Here is a 16,119-nt window from a genome sequence, read left to right on the forward strand (position 1 = left end):
GTTTTTATTCTAAAACCAAACTTTAATCCCCAAAGTATCTGAGAAAATACAGATTCCCTAAGTAACATATTTATTATTTTTGAGTGACTTCATCCAAAATGTCTGCAAGTTCTCTGGACTTTACAACTTTTCCCTGTTGTCCTTCGTGCACACACCGATATTTTTATCACTTTTCATCCCAGGTTAAGTGATCCTGTGAGATTTCATCCATACTCTTGATCCTTATGATAAATCGAGCAAATATTTGCTCCAAAGAATCTAAACCATGTTGCACAAGCAGCCTAGTGTGTACTGGAAAAAAACTTTTGCTTTCTAGCAAAAATAGGATGAGTAAAGTCATATGGGTTTGAAGTCTCATTAACTCATTCTATAAAGCTTCCATCAGAATACCACTGTAATTTTGAGAGTAGAACAAATTAATAAGAGAAAAGAAGAAAAAATAAAGTAGACTTCTTTCCCAGGAAATGGTCACACTGTGTTTACAATTATTCTTCCTCTCTCCCACATAGGTATGTGGACAGAATAGTCATCTGTGTAAGTAATCTGTCTGTTTAGTCTTCGTATCTTCTACTTTTATCTGTTCAGAGAAATAAATGAGTTAATGTCGTGAAAGCATAGAAGTTTAATTGCATCATGAACGTTGTTTTGGAAAGGACCACTTTAGTCAGCAAATCATGTCGCTTCAGTTACAAGCAAACATGATAGCTGTTTAATCAAAAAGATCACCTGCTTTGCACATATATACCACAAAAATACCTACAGGAAATTTAAGATCTATACCACAAAAGACCAAGCTGAAAGTGACTCACCAAGTGTTTTTTACAAGCAGATGTATGGTTTAAGAAAAGGTAGCTAGATGAGGAGAAAAACACTGTGTGCTTGGTTGTTCAGTAAGTATTGATATTTTATCTGGATTTGCTAGTCGAGTCTCATACAGTCAAGTAAATGCTGTATTTCTGCAGTAAATACTATTGATACAAATCGAAGTGTAGAAATGTGTGAGGCTGCACTCATCTTGGAAGTGTTGACACCAAGCTGAGTGGTGCAGTTGCCACACTGGAAGGACAGGATGTCATCCAGAAGGACCTGGACTGGCTGGAGCAGTGAGCCTGTGTGAATCTAATGAGGTTCAACAAGGCCAAGTGCAAGGTCCTACACCTGGGTCAAGGCAATCCCCAGTTTCAATACAGGATTATGTACTTAAGAGCAGCCCTGCAGAGAACAACTTGGGGGTGCTGGTCGATGAGAAGCTCAACATGAGCCGGCAATGTGTGCTCGCAGCCCAGAAGGCCAACCGTATCCTGGGCTGTGTCAAAAGAAGCATGGCCAGCAGGTTGAGGGAAGGAATTCTGCCCCTTTATTTCTCTCTCGTGAGACTTCATCTGGAGTACTGTGTCCAGTTCTGGAATCCTCAATGTAAGAAGGATATGGAGCTGTTGGAACAGGTCCAGAGGAGGGCTACAAAGATGATGGGAGGGCTGGAGCACCTTCCCTACGAGGACAGGCTGAGAGAGTTGTTCAGCCTGGAGAAGAGAAGGGTCAGAGGAGACCTTATAGCGACCTTCCAGTACCTGAAAGGGGCTACAAGAAAGCTGGAGAGGGACTGTTTGCAGGAGCATGCAGTGATAGGACTAGAGGCAAGGGCTTTAAACTGGAGAGGGGCAGATTTAGGCTAGACATAAAGGAGGAATTTCTTTACCATGAGAGTGGTGAGGCACTGGAACAGGTTGCCCAGGGAAGCTGTGGATGCCCCCTCCATCCCTGGCAGTGTTCAGGGCCAGGTTGGATGAGGCCTTGAACAGCCTTATCTGGTAGGAGGTGTCCCTGCCCATGCCAGGGGAGTTGGAACTGGATGATGTTTAAGGTCCTTTCCAACCCAAACTACTCTGTGATTCTACTATTTCCTGAAGCTAATTTTTACTGATTGCTTTTGTATGTAGTACCGTTTTGGGATTTTTAAACAGATTTAGGAAATGGACTTACTTGGTATGAAATTAGAAGTGATTCTAGGAATTGATATTGTATTAATATGCATTCACTAACTGCAGTTACAGAATTCCTTGATTCGTGTTTGCATTTATTTGTAATTTTCCAGTGGAGGACACCACTGACCATTATTGGAGGTATTCAGAATAATTAGTGCATAATTTTGAGTTCACATGCCACTAATAACTTAAATTTTTGGCAACTTCTTTTTTTTTTTTTTTAAATCAGACGTTTGCTGAGATAGCTGCAACTTAAATTGTCAAGCTGAGGAGTTTAAGAAAAAACAGTGAAAAATCTGAAGCATATCTCTACGTTTATATCAGAATGGAGGGGTGTTACAAGCACAAGTAAATCCCGGATCAGATGTGTTTGTGGTGAATACAGAGACAGTCTACCTCAGCAGAATGTTTTCTAATGAATAGGGGTGGAGGCAGGCATGCTGTGACTGTGTTTTGCTGAGGCGTGTGCCTCGAGTTAAAGGTGAGGTTAAGACACATCTTACATATGTTCAATGTCTCACAAGATTTTTTTTCCCCCAGTTTTTCATTCCTTTCCAAATAGGGAGATTGTGAGAGTCGGTCTGAGCATTTACTATTAAATGCAAAATTCTGTATGACATACCAAATCCTTTATAAACTGAAGATGAATTATTTGGCTTCACTGTTACAGCTGTGCAAGATGTTGGTCAGCATGTTGTAGAGAATCCAGGACGTCTCCTGTATAGATTTTTCTCCCCTGTTTTTTAAAGTAGCAACTCCAGCTATAATTCTAGCTGACTTCCTTATTTATTGATGAATTCCCTTTGAAATTAGTGTGATATTAGCATGTTATTCCTGGCTGTATTTAATTTTACTTAATCTTGAAGGCTGTCCTAAGCAACTGATGAGCCTAATTTTCCGTTGCCTTAAAAATGTGAATGCATTACTTGGTTTATTTGGATGGAAGGGGGGTTGGGGGGGACATCCTTGGAGTGCCCATCCAAGTGAAACTCGCATCAGTTGGGATGTTGTGATAAACTGTCCCCTGTTTTGCTATGTGACCTGTCCCACAACAGAGGCTCCCAAATTCACCAAACCTGGTTGTCCTTTTGCTTCTTGCAAGAGATTCCATGTCACTTAGTTTAACAGTGTTAATACGTAAGAACATTGAAACCACACAAAGTTACTTAGTCTTTTAGGCGTTATTAGGCCCTCCCTGGATATACATTAGTTTCAATCAGCAACTTCTGCCTCTGTTAGGGACAGATGGATGCATGCGTAGCGCTGCAATGCGAGTCTGTCTTCATAGAAAGGGATTTCTACTCTAAAAAGACAAGTAATGAACAGGTGAAATATCTTACCAATAAGGATCTAAGTGGAAATCCTGAGCTGATGGGCATGGCCAGAGGAGAAATTCCCCTTTCCCTCTTCTTCCTTGCAGGACATGGATGAGGAATAACGAGCTTGAATGAGAGAGGATTGTCCTCTAACATGACCGTACTGTAAGTCTGCTTTTCACCTGATGCTTTTCTGTGCAGGCTTCCCAGGAGCATCTGGCTCCTTGGAGCTAATCCTCCCATTCACAACTCCTTTCTCAAGGCAAAAGCCTGTTGTCCTCATTTCTGTGGGCTGCTGCCTGCAGTTTTTCTCTGAAAAACCTGTTTTTCTCTTCAGAACCTATTATATTTATTCCAAAGTCTTCCACCACATCACTTTATCTGCTTTATCCCTTTCATTGCTGGAGACTGTGATTTGTTGGACAGGACCAGGTGAAGTTTAAGTTGCCTTGTCAGATGAGTTACCTGGTGACAGCTGCCAAGTACAGGAGTATGGCATGGGAAGGGAGACAGCAAACTGGGTCAGGGAACCAGGGAACTACTCAGAGCATTGCTGTGCCCCTCTGCATTGCCTGACTTTTTCCTGGATCAAGTGAGTTTGTCCTTAATCCACAGACTTGAAGTGGATTCGGACTCAGGTCCCCTGTCTCCATGGAAATGTATACCTCACTTTTCCTGGTGTCTCTCCTGTACTGTTTCTTAAAACCAAAGAGCTCCTTTGGAAATTCTTTTAATGATTTTTTTGAGGTCACGAATATAAACACAGAAGGATAAAGGTCAGATTTTTTGGCATGACATTCACCTCTCTTCAGAGCATGTGCTGTGCGTTATCTAGACTCTTAGTATTTTTAATACTGACTTGAGTTGTGATTTTTTTGGTTCCTGGTTCATGTATGTTACAAAAATCCAAATGTAGCATTCCAGGAAGTGTGTACTTTTGTGTTAATATTTGACATCTGCAGGGAGGCAAACTTACCAAGAATTTATTAACAGAGAGAAAGAATTATTTTTCTTGAATACCTATGCAAATACCGATATGTTTTTCTCTTTTCCAACCACTGTTTGATGATGAAGTGGAGTAAAAAACACAGGTACCAGGGAGCTGCATATCCTGATGTGCAACAATGGGCTGCATGAGAAAGAGATATCAGTGAGGAGAATCGGCTCAGGTCACCAGTGCTACCCACCCAGTGCAGTGCCCATACTCGAGGATGGCGACGGCAAGGAGTTCAGAGACTCCTGTGAAAGCTGAGGCAGGGCAAATGGCAAGCAAGAAGAATTTCTTTTCCAGTTGCTTAGCCCCCCCCCCCCCAGCTTTTGTTTGTATCTGTCTTTTCATTTGCCTTTTTTTCTGGGAAGCAGAATCAAAAGCACAATAGAGGCTGTGTAAAGGAAAGATGGTTTGAAAGGGCGTGCAGAGTTTCTATAGAGAAACTTTCTCCACCTCTACCTAATGGTTGCAAGAAAAAGCTCTGCATCAATCCTGCTCTGGATTAGAGTGGTAAGAAACTACTTGGTCTCTTGAGCTGCATTTGTACAAGCTTGCTGTTAGTTCTCACTGAGGTTTTGTCCCTCTTTAGCCCAAACACAATGGGCAGGAGAAACAAGACTGTGACTTTGTGGCAGGGGTCGTCATCCAGTATGGCTGTTTCCCTGAACTTAACTTCAGCTAGGTTGTCAATTCCCTTCCATGCAGGCATACAAATATGGCCTCACGAAAGCAACTTGGGTTCCCCAGCATTCAGCCTGAGACTCACAAACAATGCCACCTGAGGTGGAAACTCACAAAAGAAAGCAGGACATAAAAGTATCTCTGGTTTCCCTCTAGGTGGGTTATGCTGCAGTGCCAGGTTTCACAATGGGCCAACACCAAGTTTAAACATGAAGCAGAAGAATAATCTTATTTCTGCATGCACATACACACTCAGTGTGTATTTATATTTATATATATGTGCATATATAAATATATGTGTGTATACATATGTTGCCTGATCTGATGGGACAGAAGCAATATGGAATACCACATTTTCAGGAGGGCAGGGAGATTGAGGAGACTGCATGTTGGTTGCTTGGAAAGAAAAGGAAGAATCCTTTTCCTTGCCTGGGATTTTGTTTTTATTCACATGTACAATTTGTACTAGAAGCTGAGATGGTAAAGCATCATTGCTGCAACCTTTTATAGAGGCAGGTATTTGGAAAACACTCACAGTGTGGGTTTATTCATGTAGAGAGGAGGCATATATTGATGTGATAACTGTGATTCCTCTCTGGGAAAAAAAAAAAAATGCTGTGTCCAAAGGGAGTGAAAACTTCTTTTGTCTTTATTATTGCGTCTAGAATTTTGTAATTTCAAATGTGTTGGTGTCGGTGCTGTACTTGGGAAAAGAAAAGGGAGGATTGGGAATATAATTACAGCCAAAAGTTCTTGCTGGGCACAGGTTGCTTGTGCGTGTCATTCTTGAAACGTGTGATCTTTTCTCAAGAGGAAGAGATCCAAAAGGGTCATGGGGTTTTTCGAGGAGGAGAGAGGAAATAAGAAACACTTTCCCTCTTTTGGAGTAAGGTAAAAGCAGGATATACCAGGATTCTGTCAAATCCTACTTATTGGCACTGAGCCTTTTCAAAGCTGGGAACAAATATGCACCAAAAATCCCAGCATTAGTATATGCAGGAAGAACACTGCTAAAGAGAAGAGGGACAGAAATAAGGGAGATTTAGCTCCTATGACCAGCTGACACTAGCCAGATTTGGGACCTGTGTCCCAAACTGCTGAGATATTTACATAGGAAATAAATATGGCTGCATGTATCTTGTAGACTATAAATTACAGCTTCCAGTGCTGAAGAACTATGAGAATCCAAACCCAGTTAGAGATTTCTAGCCAAACATGTTCAGTTTTGAGCCTTCATAGCAGCAGAGAGCAAACGTGGTCACTCTTCGTAAAAGCCATTTATCCCATGCCTGACAGCCTCCAAAAACAACAGTCGCCCTAAGCTATGCTTCAAAACCTGCCTGTGTCTCAGGAGGATTTACCCCCTGCAGATAAGAGAATGTGTAAATAGGAAAAAAGCAGTCTGGCCTAAAAAATACAGTTTAGTAACACTTAAAAATGCATGTTTCATCCTGGGAGATGTGTCAGTTTTTATCTGTGGTGTATCTATCTGCTCCATCCACCCCGCTACCTATGTAAGGAGGAAGATAAAACAGCTACCAGAGTCTAGATCAAGCAGTACCATTGAAACATATATCTGGCACTTGAATTCGATCGTGTCTTCTGAAAACACCATGTATGCAGCCACAGGTGGAGCAGTAGCTGTTTATCGTCTGGATCCTGCCCTTTCCACCTCCATATAGCGTGCACTCAAACGTAGATAGTGCCAGTCTCTACCATCCAGTGCTTCTCACGTGAGTTAGAAAGCAATAGGAAAAAAAATAAATCCTTCTGCTTGTAAATCTAGTTTCTTTTTGCCAGATGCATCTCAAGTCTTTTTAGAGGAAAATTATATTTTGTTTGAGTGAAGTTGATGGCAAATCTCTTTGATTTTAATCAGAACCGGGATTTCACATGCATACATAGCTATCAAAATACTACTTTTACACTAATCCATCTTAGAAAGGCTGGGGAATAATATTTGGAGATAAAGGATGAAAATATTTTGGGACTTCAGAGGCGTCATGTTCATCCTTTTTTGGGTGTTCTTGTGCCTCAGTACATTGAGGATCATGTTTGAGTAGTGTGGGTGGTTTCTATGCAGTAGAAGTTTAGGAAGAGCTAAATGCTGTGCTGCTGCTATTGCCTTTGCACCAAGATGCTCTTTTGCAAGGCGAGAGGAGATTTGAAGCAAGTAAGAATTCTGGTAATATTGTCTTGCTTGATGTTTCATTTCTGGAACAAATATGGAGGTAAATCAAGTGACACACAAACCTATGGTTTCTTGTGTTTGTTGTGGTGGTGGCATTAGCCTGTATGTTACCGTGTTTGGATTAAACAGTACTGTGGGCTATTGGGACAGCTTCATTTTCTCATTTAGCTTACAGCTGCCTGGAAGGGGGTTGTAGTGAGGCAGGTGCAAGTCTCTTCTCCCAAGGAACAAGTAGTGAGATGAGAGGAAATGGCCTCAAGTTGTGCCACAGGAGTTTTAGGCTAGATATTTAGACTGGATACTTCACCAAATGTGTTGTTATGCATTGGAGCATGTGGAGTCACCATCCTCGAAGGTGTTTAAAAGATGTGTAGATGTGGTGCCTGGGGACACGGTTTAGTGGTGGACTTCGCACTCTTAGGGTTACGGTTGGACTCCAGGATCTTAAAGGTCTTTTCTAACCTAAATGATTCTGTGATACAATTTGGAATAATCAAAGGAAAAAAGACCAGCTGTGTGCTGCTGTGACAAATTGTGGGGAGGGACAGTGTGTTTATTAGATGATTATTAGATGCTGGCCTCTTCTCCCAAGTGACAGGCGATAGGACAAGGGGGAATGGCCTCAAGCTGCACCAGGGGAGGTTCAGACTGGATATCAGGAAAATATTTTTCACAGAAAGGGTCATCCGGCACTGGCAGAGGCTGCCCAGGGAGATGGTGGAGTCCCTATCTCTGGAGATATTTAAAAGACGGGTAGACGAGGTGCTCAGGGACATGGTTTAGTGGCAGATAAGGATGGTTGGACTCCATGATCCAAGAGGTCTTTTCCAACCTTGTGATTCTATGATTCTGTTAGCCTGTGATGTTTGTGCATATGTATGCATTCTACATAGGTTTGTGTACGTTTGCCCATCTCACAGTAGGCACTATGCCCTCTCCACGGACTGTTTCCCACCCTGGTCAAACTGGCATGCTCCGTGCTCTTCTTCCCGAGTCCAGTCAGGATAGCAACCATCAGCTGTGGGATTTCAGACCCCAAACTTTGCTGGGATAGCTGCAGCCCTGTGGGATCCAGGTAGATTGGTCCGGCTTTTACCTTCGTCCTGCGGCTTCCCCGAGCGTGGGGCTGGCAGCTGCGCTGTTGCCTGGTCTCGCAGAAAGAGGCAGTGCTGAGTTAGGAAGACAAAAATAGACCTTTACAGAGAAATATAGGGATTGTGTGCGCGGTGGGGAAGGGAGAGAGGAGAGCGGCACCCGGCTGGTTTCCAACAGGAGCCCTTTTTTTGTGTGTTTTTTTTTTTGTTTTTTTTTCTTTTTTTTTCTGCCTCTCATTGCATGTTAGGCATTTTTGCACAGAATTCTCCCCCCTTACCCCTTCCCTGCCAGGGTACGGTTCCCACCTCTGCTGCCGCCTGCCCTCTGCATCTCTTCTGGGAAGCAACCAAACCAACTCCCTGGTGATCGGAAAAGCAGCTCGAAACCATTTTATGTGAGCAAAGCTGGGGTGGGGTGGGGTGGGGGGGGAAAGAAGAAGAGAGGAGAAACCGTCTGCAGGGACACACGGATATAAAGACTTCGTCTTCTGCTTCCCCCACCCCCCCTCCGTCCCCCTTTCCCCCCCCTTTGTAAATACTAAATCTTGTAAAGGCGAGGATCTGACATCCATCCTAAAGCAGCGGCGATGGGGTGTTTGGGCAACAGCAAAACGGAGGATCAACGTATCGATGAGAAAGCGCAGCGAGAAGCCAACAAAAAAATAGAGAAGCAATTGCAGAAAGAGAGGCTGGCTTATAAAGCGACACATCGCTTGCTCCTGCTGGGTAAGGAGGAAAAAACCCACCAAAATAACGGGGGACAGAGGTGTGGGGGAACGGGGAGAGGAGGGCGAGGAGAATGGGGGGCACTGCCCCAGCCTGCCCAGAGAGGGGAGACGGTTTATGCGCCTTATAGGAATGGAAAAAACGCAGACTTGTTGTATTGAGCAATAATGCAAGGCGTCCGCAGCTCCGAGTGCCTGAGCCACATGGATGCGTGCATACAGAAACGGTGCCGGAGGTGGGAGATGCTGTCGAGTCCAAAAAAGCCACCCTGAACCCCCAGCCTGAACTGTGTGTCACCATGTTCTCCCTTCTTTCTCTTTTAGGGGCTGGTGAGTCAGGAAAAAGCACTATTGTGAAACAAATGCGAATCCTACATGTCAATGGATTTAATTCAGAGTAAGAATGATTGACGCTTTGTGACTTATTTTTTGGTAAATGCTGGAAACAGGTTAACACACGATAGGCAAGGAGATTTCTCCTCTCATCCCCTGTGTTTTTGTGGCCTGACACTGCGTTTTGGGGGAGGAGGGGGGGGAAGGGGAACGAGAATAAGGAAATTACTGCTACTGTATATTTGCATTTTCTCCTTCTGGCCCCTTTACTGTATTTTACACTGTTGCTACTGCAGCGCTTGACAGGCCCCTGTGTAGCAACAACATGGCGACTACTTTTTACTTAGAGGCAAATAACTAAATATTGCATCTGTCTGTAATATAAAAATACATGTCAAGTCATAGTCAGGTTGACAGTGTCTACTGTTTTTCCGGTATTGGGATTACTGTAAAACTGAAACTAATTTTGCATGTTTGTTAGAAATCAGTCTGTTTTCTGAGTCTGCATCATTTTCTCTCCAAAGAACTCTTTTCCAGAAATTATTATTATTCCATAGCATTAGTTTTGGGTATCTGTTGCCCTTCAGCTACAGATTGTTAATTTAGAGCATGTTTACAGCATGCTGTAGAAATGAAAGAATGACTTCCAGTTTCATCAGGGGAGGCTTTGCAGATGTGGCTGTGATTGTCTGATATTAAAAAAAATATCAGGGATGAATGTGCATCGCTCTTCATACTATGTGAGAAAATGAATAAAGGGGGAAAGTATATTTGTCTTGCTGTTCTTTTCAATTATATTTTGTATCTGAAGAGCAGATAAACAAGCGATCAGTGAAAAAAAATTACATGCAACTGACTGAACTGCTTTGGAAGAAAAAAATCAAAGTGTTAATGTTTCTGTTTTAATGCAGAGAAAAGAAACAGAAAATACTGGATATTCGGAAAAATGTTAAAGATGCGATTGTGGTAAGAACATACTTTATACTGTTCTTAAATGCTTGGGCATACTGGAAATGATGAGGATTGTGCTCTCCAAGATTGTGCTGAGAGAAATCCCATTTTGCTGATCAGATTGGATTATCTTCTATTGATCCTATATCCTAGACTTATCCAGATTAATGTGAGATTTTTGTTGTTTTTTTTTTATCCAATTCTAGACTATAGTTTCAGCTATGAGCACTTTAATACCGCCAGTTCCATTGGCCAACCCAGAAAACCAATTCCGAATGGACTACATCAAGAGTATAGCTCCTCTTTCTGATTTTGACTATACACAGGTAAGACTGGAAACACTGATTTTTTTCTGCTTCAAGGGGGAATGCGTGGCTTCTCTTTGACGTATGAAATGTTGTTTTTTACTTTTTGGAAGATGGTCATGGGAAGAGCTTATGCCAGTATTGCTACTGGGTTAACTTTCTTACAAGGCTAAGGTGATTGCACCTGGTTTAGTGGTGCAAGGTTTTGCTGTTACTGATTTATTTGCTGCTGTTTGTAATTGCTGCGTCTGCATTTAGTTCTTCTCCTCAGTATTTCTGCTGTAATTATACGTTTCGACACTTCATATAAGACTTTGTTGAAAGCTGGTTTCCTATGTGAAATTAAATGCAGGATGTCATTCTGAAGGGGTTACAATCTACCTGCTGAAAAGGATATAAAAGGAAATAAAAGGATAGAGTGGCCTCAGTGGTGTTTTCCATACTTAGGGCACTTCAGAGTGGAAACTTGCGTAAACAGTAGTCAAGTAAAGGTGGTTTGCTTCCTTCGTTGTAGTTGGCATGAGCAGTGGTTTACTTATATGTAAATGTTGCCATCTTTTGATATGGAATGATTACAAAAATAAAGAGTTTCTTTATAGAGGCTACTCTTTGCAGACAAATAAGAGATATTTTTTGGATTAACTTGCATAGGCATCTTCTGTTTGATTATTTTTTTTTATGTTATTATTTATAGAAAAATGCACAAAATGTTTTATATTTTATGTATTATGTGAAAGCAAGTACATGGACATTATGAATATTATAGGGATTTTTATTTTTAATTTGACTTAAAAATCATACCGAGGGCAATTTGTTATGGATGCAGTGAGGACTGAAAAAAAAATCTTCGTTCACTGGCTAAATGATTGCACGTTTTTCATGCTATCAATATTACCAAAGAAGTCATTTACGGTGAAGTGTCTTTAGGTTATTATAGCTTCGGGGTGAAGGGGGAGAAGGGGAAGAGTTGTTTCTTCATTATATGACTCATATTCTCTGGTGTGTGGTTTTGCCTCTGGTAAACCTACCACTTTCAAGGTTCAAGTTAAAGGAAAAATATCAGACATCTTGTACAGTTAGAATTTAACACAGATTGCAGATGTTAAGAAAACAACTGCAAGGTACACCCACATATTGCATAATTGCTCAATTGGTTGATGTCACAGTGAAGATTGGAAACTTGTTTTAGAAATGGAATGTGTGTTTGACATGAAATATTTGTCTTATGCAGGTATTATACAGTTCTGAGGCATTTGTTGCTCTTTTTATCTTTTTGTTTGAGTCTGGCTCTCATTTGTTTGGGTAAATTAAATGGTGGCATATATCCTTTGCAATTCTCTATAGTACATCTGATTTTCTGAGTTTCTAAATTAAAAGATAACTGAAACAGACTTTTCATAGGGCTGGATATTTGTTTATTTATTTATTGTTTACAAAATTTCTTCTTTTTCACAGAAGCTGATATACCTGGTTAAATATGACTCACTTGATATTTTATAGGGAAATTTTCTTCCTGGAGGGGAAAAAGAACAGGGCCTTCTGAATTGTGAAACAAGTAATAATAAATTTGAAATCTCAATTCAAAATCCATTTTGGTTTAAAAAAAACAACAAACTTTCATTTAATTAAGTAGGATTTCTGCTAATACCATCACAGTATTTGAAAGAGTGTCAAATAATAGTCCTAATTTAAAAAAAAAACTTAAAGCATTTAAAAAAAGAAGAACAATCTACTAGTTTAGAAGTATATATATATTTTATGTGTTGCTTTCATCTAGCCCCTCCTGTTTTCTTCTCTGCTCAATTCGTAGGTTTAGTATTTCTTTAAATGTGTCATCTGGCTAGATACTTTCATTTTATTTTATTTTTAAAATTTTTTTTGTTGGTTTAGTATTTTGCTTGTCTCCAGGAATGATGTGTGAGCAAGAAAGAATTGAAAAAAAAATAATCGTGCTGTTGTGCTTCAGGGCTTGATTCTACTCCAGTTTAGGTCAATGATAACTTCAAGTAAAATTAACATTTCCAGCTGAAATAACTTTTGACCCACTTAGTAGTTTTGGATAAGGACAAATATAGTTACATATCCTTTACTAAGCATTACTGATTCTCAAATTAATAGCTGATACACGGAATAAATCTGGAAAAAACAATACAGAATTTAGTAGCAGATATTCAGGACTTGCAGTTGTATTATTCTTACTTATAAACAGTTGTAAAGGAAAAAAAGCTGACTTTGGCCACACCTAGGTGTTGCTTCTGGAGTAAATTTTGGCACGTTCTAAAACGTGACAAAGGATAGCTTTCTTCTTTTGAATAAGGGAAGAGGCATTTTTAGGGTTTTTTACAACAATGGTAATGGAAACAAGCTATTAAAGACATAGCTCTCAGTGCTGCAATATGATTTACAGATGTATTATGCTTTGGATGATGTAAGCTATGTACTATTTGTTGTGGAAATCCATGTATTTTAGTTGAAGATGCATTTCAAATACATTGCATGGAAAATGACTGTGCTATATCATGAGCCTTTAAAGACAGATCCCTGATGAAATGCAAAAACTTCACTGATGGCACAATGTGGCCAACACTCATGAGGCACTAATTTAAATATATTTGTGACATATTGGATATGCTTGGATATGCATTCTTAAATTGCATACAAATTAACTAATATGCGTTTAATTGTGAAAACAGTCCTTTAAAATGAGTAGATTTGAAAATACTGATTTCCTGTGAGTGAAATCATACTCTAATTGCAATTTATGACTGAAATTCCAAGAACTTGAGTAAGGATGGGATTCACATTTAGACTCAGATATGTAGTTTGGCTTTTTCTTTGGCTGTTTTTTTTTATTACATAGCTCTCTACAAAATGTAAGCAGACCATCTTTCTTAGAAGTGATACGTATTTAAAACAAATGGTTTTCTCTTTGTAGCCTAAATTTTAACATTCCTTTAGGGGTCTGTGGTGTGCCCCCCCCCAATAGTTTTACTTGCTCTTAAAAAATTATTCTTTAATTTGGTTTAGTTATGCTACCTTGATGACTTGCCTAGTTGCTATAAAACAATATCAAAGGTTTCTTGATTTCTTTTATGATTTTTTTATGTTGTCTTTAATTAATTTTGTTATTAAAAGTGTGCAATTTTAAAAAAGTATTTAGTGGGTGACTAATGCAGTCTAGTTCTATAAATCATAAGATTTAAGGCTAGACTTTTAAAAACGTTAATAAATGTAAATAAAGCAAGTGTCCACTGTAGGTTCTGTCTTGAAGTTGTGAAAGGAATCAAAATAAATTTTCATCCGATGAGTAGTTTAGGCATTATCTTAGCTCCGTATTCCATGGCGGAATTAGCACAAGGGCTTTAAAAACTGAAATGGAAGCACACATGCTGTATCGGAAAGGATTTTTTATTATTTTTGGCAAAGTGTTGATTGATATTTGCTAAAGTTAACAGGAATTGACCTGTGCCATTTTTAATCCTTTATTGATGGGGATTTATTTTGTCCTTTGTGAATGAGAGTGAGCGTATTAAGGGCATATTATGCTGGTAGCTGTGGGAAAACATGGTGTATTATGTAAGCGTGTGTTTACTCAAGTTCAGTTGTCTTTATTAAGTATTTTAATTTTGTGGGCACTACAAAGCTGTGTGGTGCATCATACATTTACCCTTTGTCTTCCTTAAAAACGTAGTCAAATTAAGTGTTTTTCGTAATTTATGTCTTGTATCAAGCTCATCTGATCGGTTATGTGTAGGTAAATAAAAGGTAGTCAATTAGCTACCACCAAAATATAGCCAAGCATTTGGCTATTCAAACCAGTTAACAGTGAATGTGAATCATCTGCTTAACTGACAACATGTAAGTACTTCACCCAGGTTTTGGGGAGCTGGGAGAGTTTTCAAAAGATTCATTTTCTTTGCTAGGAATGTCTTGAAGACACAAAGTGTTTTATTGAACATTCATAAAACAGGGGATTGGCAAGTGTAGACCTTTGTGTAGATTTTAGAATGTGAGTTAAAAAAAATTAAGTTGTTACAAATCAGGAAAACTTTTTAATTTAGCTCTTAGAAGTGAAATGGGAATGCTAGCATTAGCAGGGAAGCTGCTTTAGATTAATCTAGTCCGTGTTTTGCTCCACATTTTCAGATATTGCAGTTTGAGTTTGATTTGATGACTTTAATTATCCTCCATATTTTCTTCTTAAAAATCAGGACTTTGTATTCATAATGGAAAGACACAAGAAAGAAATAAAAATATTTTTGGTCAGAATTTGAAATTTGTAAAATGACCTTAGGCGTTTCAAATTTATTAGACCTGGCATTCAAATTCAAACTTGTGTTGATGCCTGGTGATGGCTGATTTTCACGACGTGCATCTCAATGTTGGAAGTAACTGGAAATCTCATTCAACTGAAGTGTATAGGAGGGCTGTAGAAAATCTTTATCCTGAATAAATTCTTAAATAAAAGATTAAAGGCATGATAAATATGGTTCATACATGCTTGAGCTTCCTTGGGTTGTGCAGTTAATGCTGTGACTTCAATATCCTATTTGACCACAATGTGTTCAAGTTTCGGTGTGATATGGACTTGATGTAGCCCAAAGGAGTTACAAAATAGCATCATCTTATGTTTTTCAGTTTTCAAATAACTTGCAGTACGTCTGTGTTTCTCAGGAGTGTGAAAATATAGTGTGTTTTACATGAAAATACCATAAGAGAAAAGAGAAAATATGGTGAATATTGCCACTCTAGTGGCTTCACTTGATTTTTCTTTCCGTCTGGATTTTTACTTAGAGGGTCATGTACCATTTTGGGTAGAATGAACAGTCATTATAGTTACCTGTGATTGTGATAGTTAATGTTACTACAGTGTCAAGTCAAAATTAGCTTTTAAAAAATAATCAGACTTTTAAAAATTACGTAGTTTGCCTTTTTTGTGATGTAAGATGCACAGTGGTAGATCTTAATTTGTTCATGTTTCACAAATGCAGAAAGGATCTGAAAGGCTGGATAGTGATTAAATTGCGTAGGTCCAACAACATTACTACTACCCATAATTAAAGCCATCTGAAAAACTAATGAAGAAGACTGGCAGAGATGGACAGTTGAAAATGCTGCAAATGCTAATGTGGTTGTGGGCAACTCTTCAGTAGTCACACAAAGACTAAAATTGTCAAGAGGAATGGTATTGATAAGTGGTGTGTATTGGAGAGAAGTAGCAATTGGGTAACAGATGAAATTTCTTTGTTGTGATAGCACTTGTTTTTATGCTGTAGACTATTAATTAACAGCAGATACTGAAATTGATACCTTTTCATGTTAAGAACAGATTCTGCTAATGCCTAGCGATACCTTGCCTTCCGTATGAAATACCTGTTTGCATACAGATGTATTATAAGTGTGTCTGGTTTTCATTAAATCAGCATACTGATCCCCTGATATTCTCATTAGACACTGCTGAAGTAGAAAACTATAAACATTTCATACGTGAGATCGAGAATGTACTTCAGTACATTGTTCAGTACATGTTACTTTGTTCTTAGCTCT

The 16,119-nt window shown here is 39.4% G+C and overlaps 1 protein-coding gene across 3 annotated transcripts in view; it reads left to right on the forward strand.

The window, feature by feature from the left end:
- GNAL (G protein subunit alpha L) overlaps window positions 1-16,119 on the forward strand; it is a 194,268-nt gene that overhangs the window by 62,702 nt on the left and 115,447 nt on the right. Inside the window, exons 1-5 of one of the 3 annotated variants that reach the window (XM_054057153.1) lie at window positions 8,403-8,653; window positions 8,812-8,984; window positions 9,308-9,380; window positions 10,228-10,282; window positions 10,474-10,593. In XM_054057153.1, the coding sequence (XP_053913128.1) occupies window positions 8,652-8,653; window positions 8,812-8,984; window positions 9,308-9,380; window positions 10,228-10,282; window positions 10,474-10,593 (423 nt within the window). In that variant the 5' untranslated portion in view covers window positions 8,403-8,651. Of the gene's footprint in view, window positions 1-8,402; window positions 8,654-8,755; window positions 8,985-9,307; window positions 9,381-10,227; window positions 10,283-10,473; window positions 10,594-16,119 lie in introns of those variants that run through there. The other 2 variants (XM_009567988.2, XM_054057151.1) reach the window with 2 other exon arrangements.

This window comes from Cuculus canorus, chromosome 2 (assembly GCF_017976375.1).
Source record: "Cuculus canorus isolate bCucCan1 chromosome 2, bCucCan1.pri, whole genome shotgun sequence".
Lineage (NCBI taxonomy): Eukaryota > Metazoa > Chordata > Aves > Cuculiformes > Cuculidae > Cuculus > Cuculus canorus.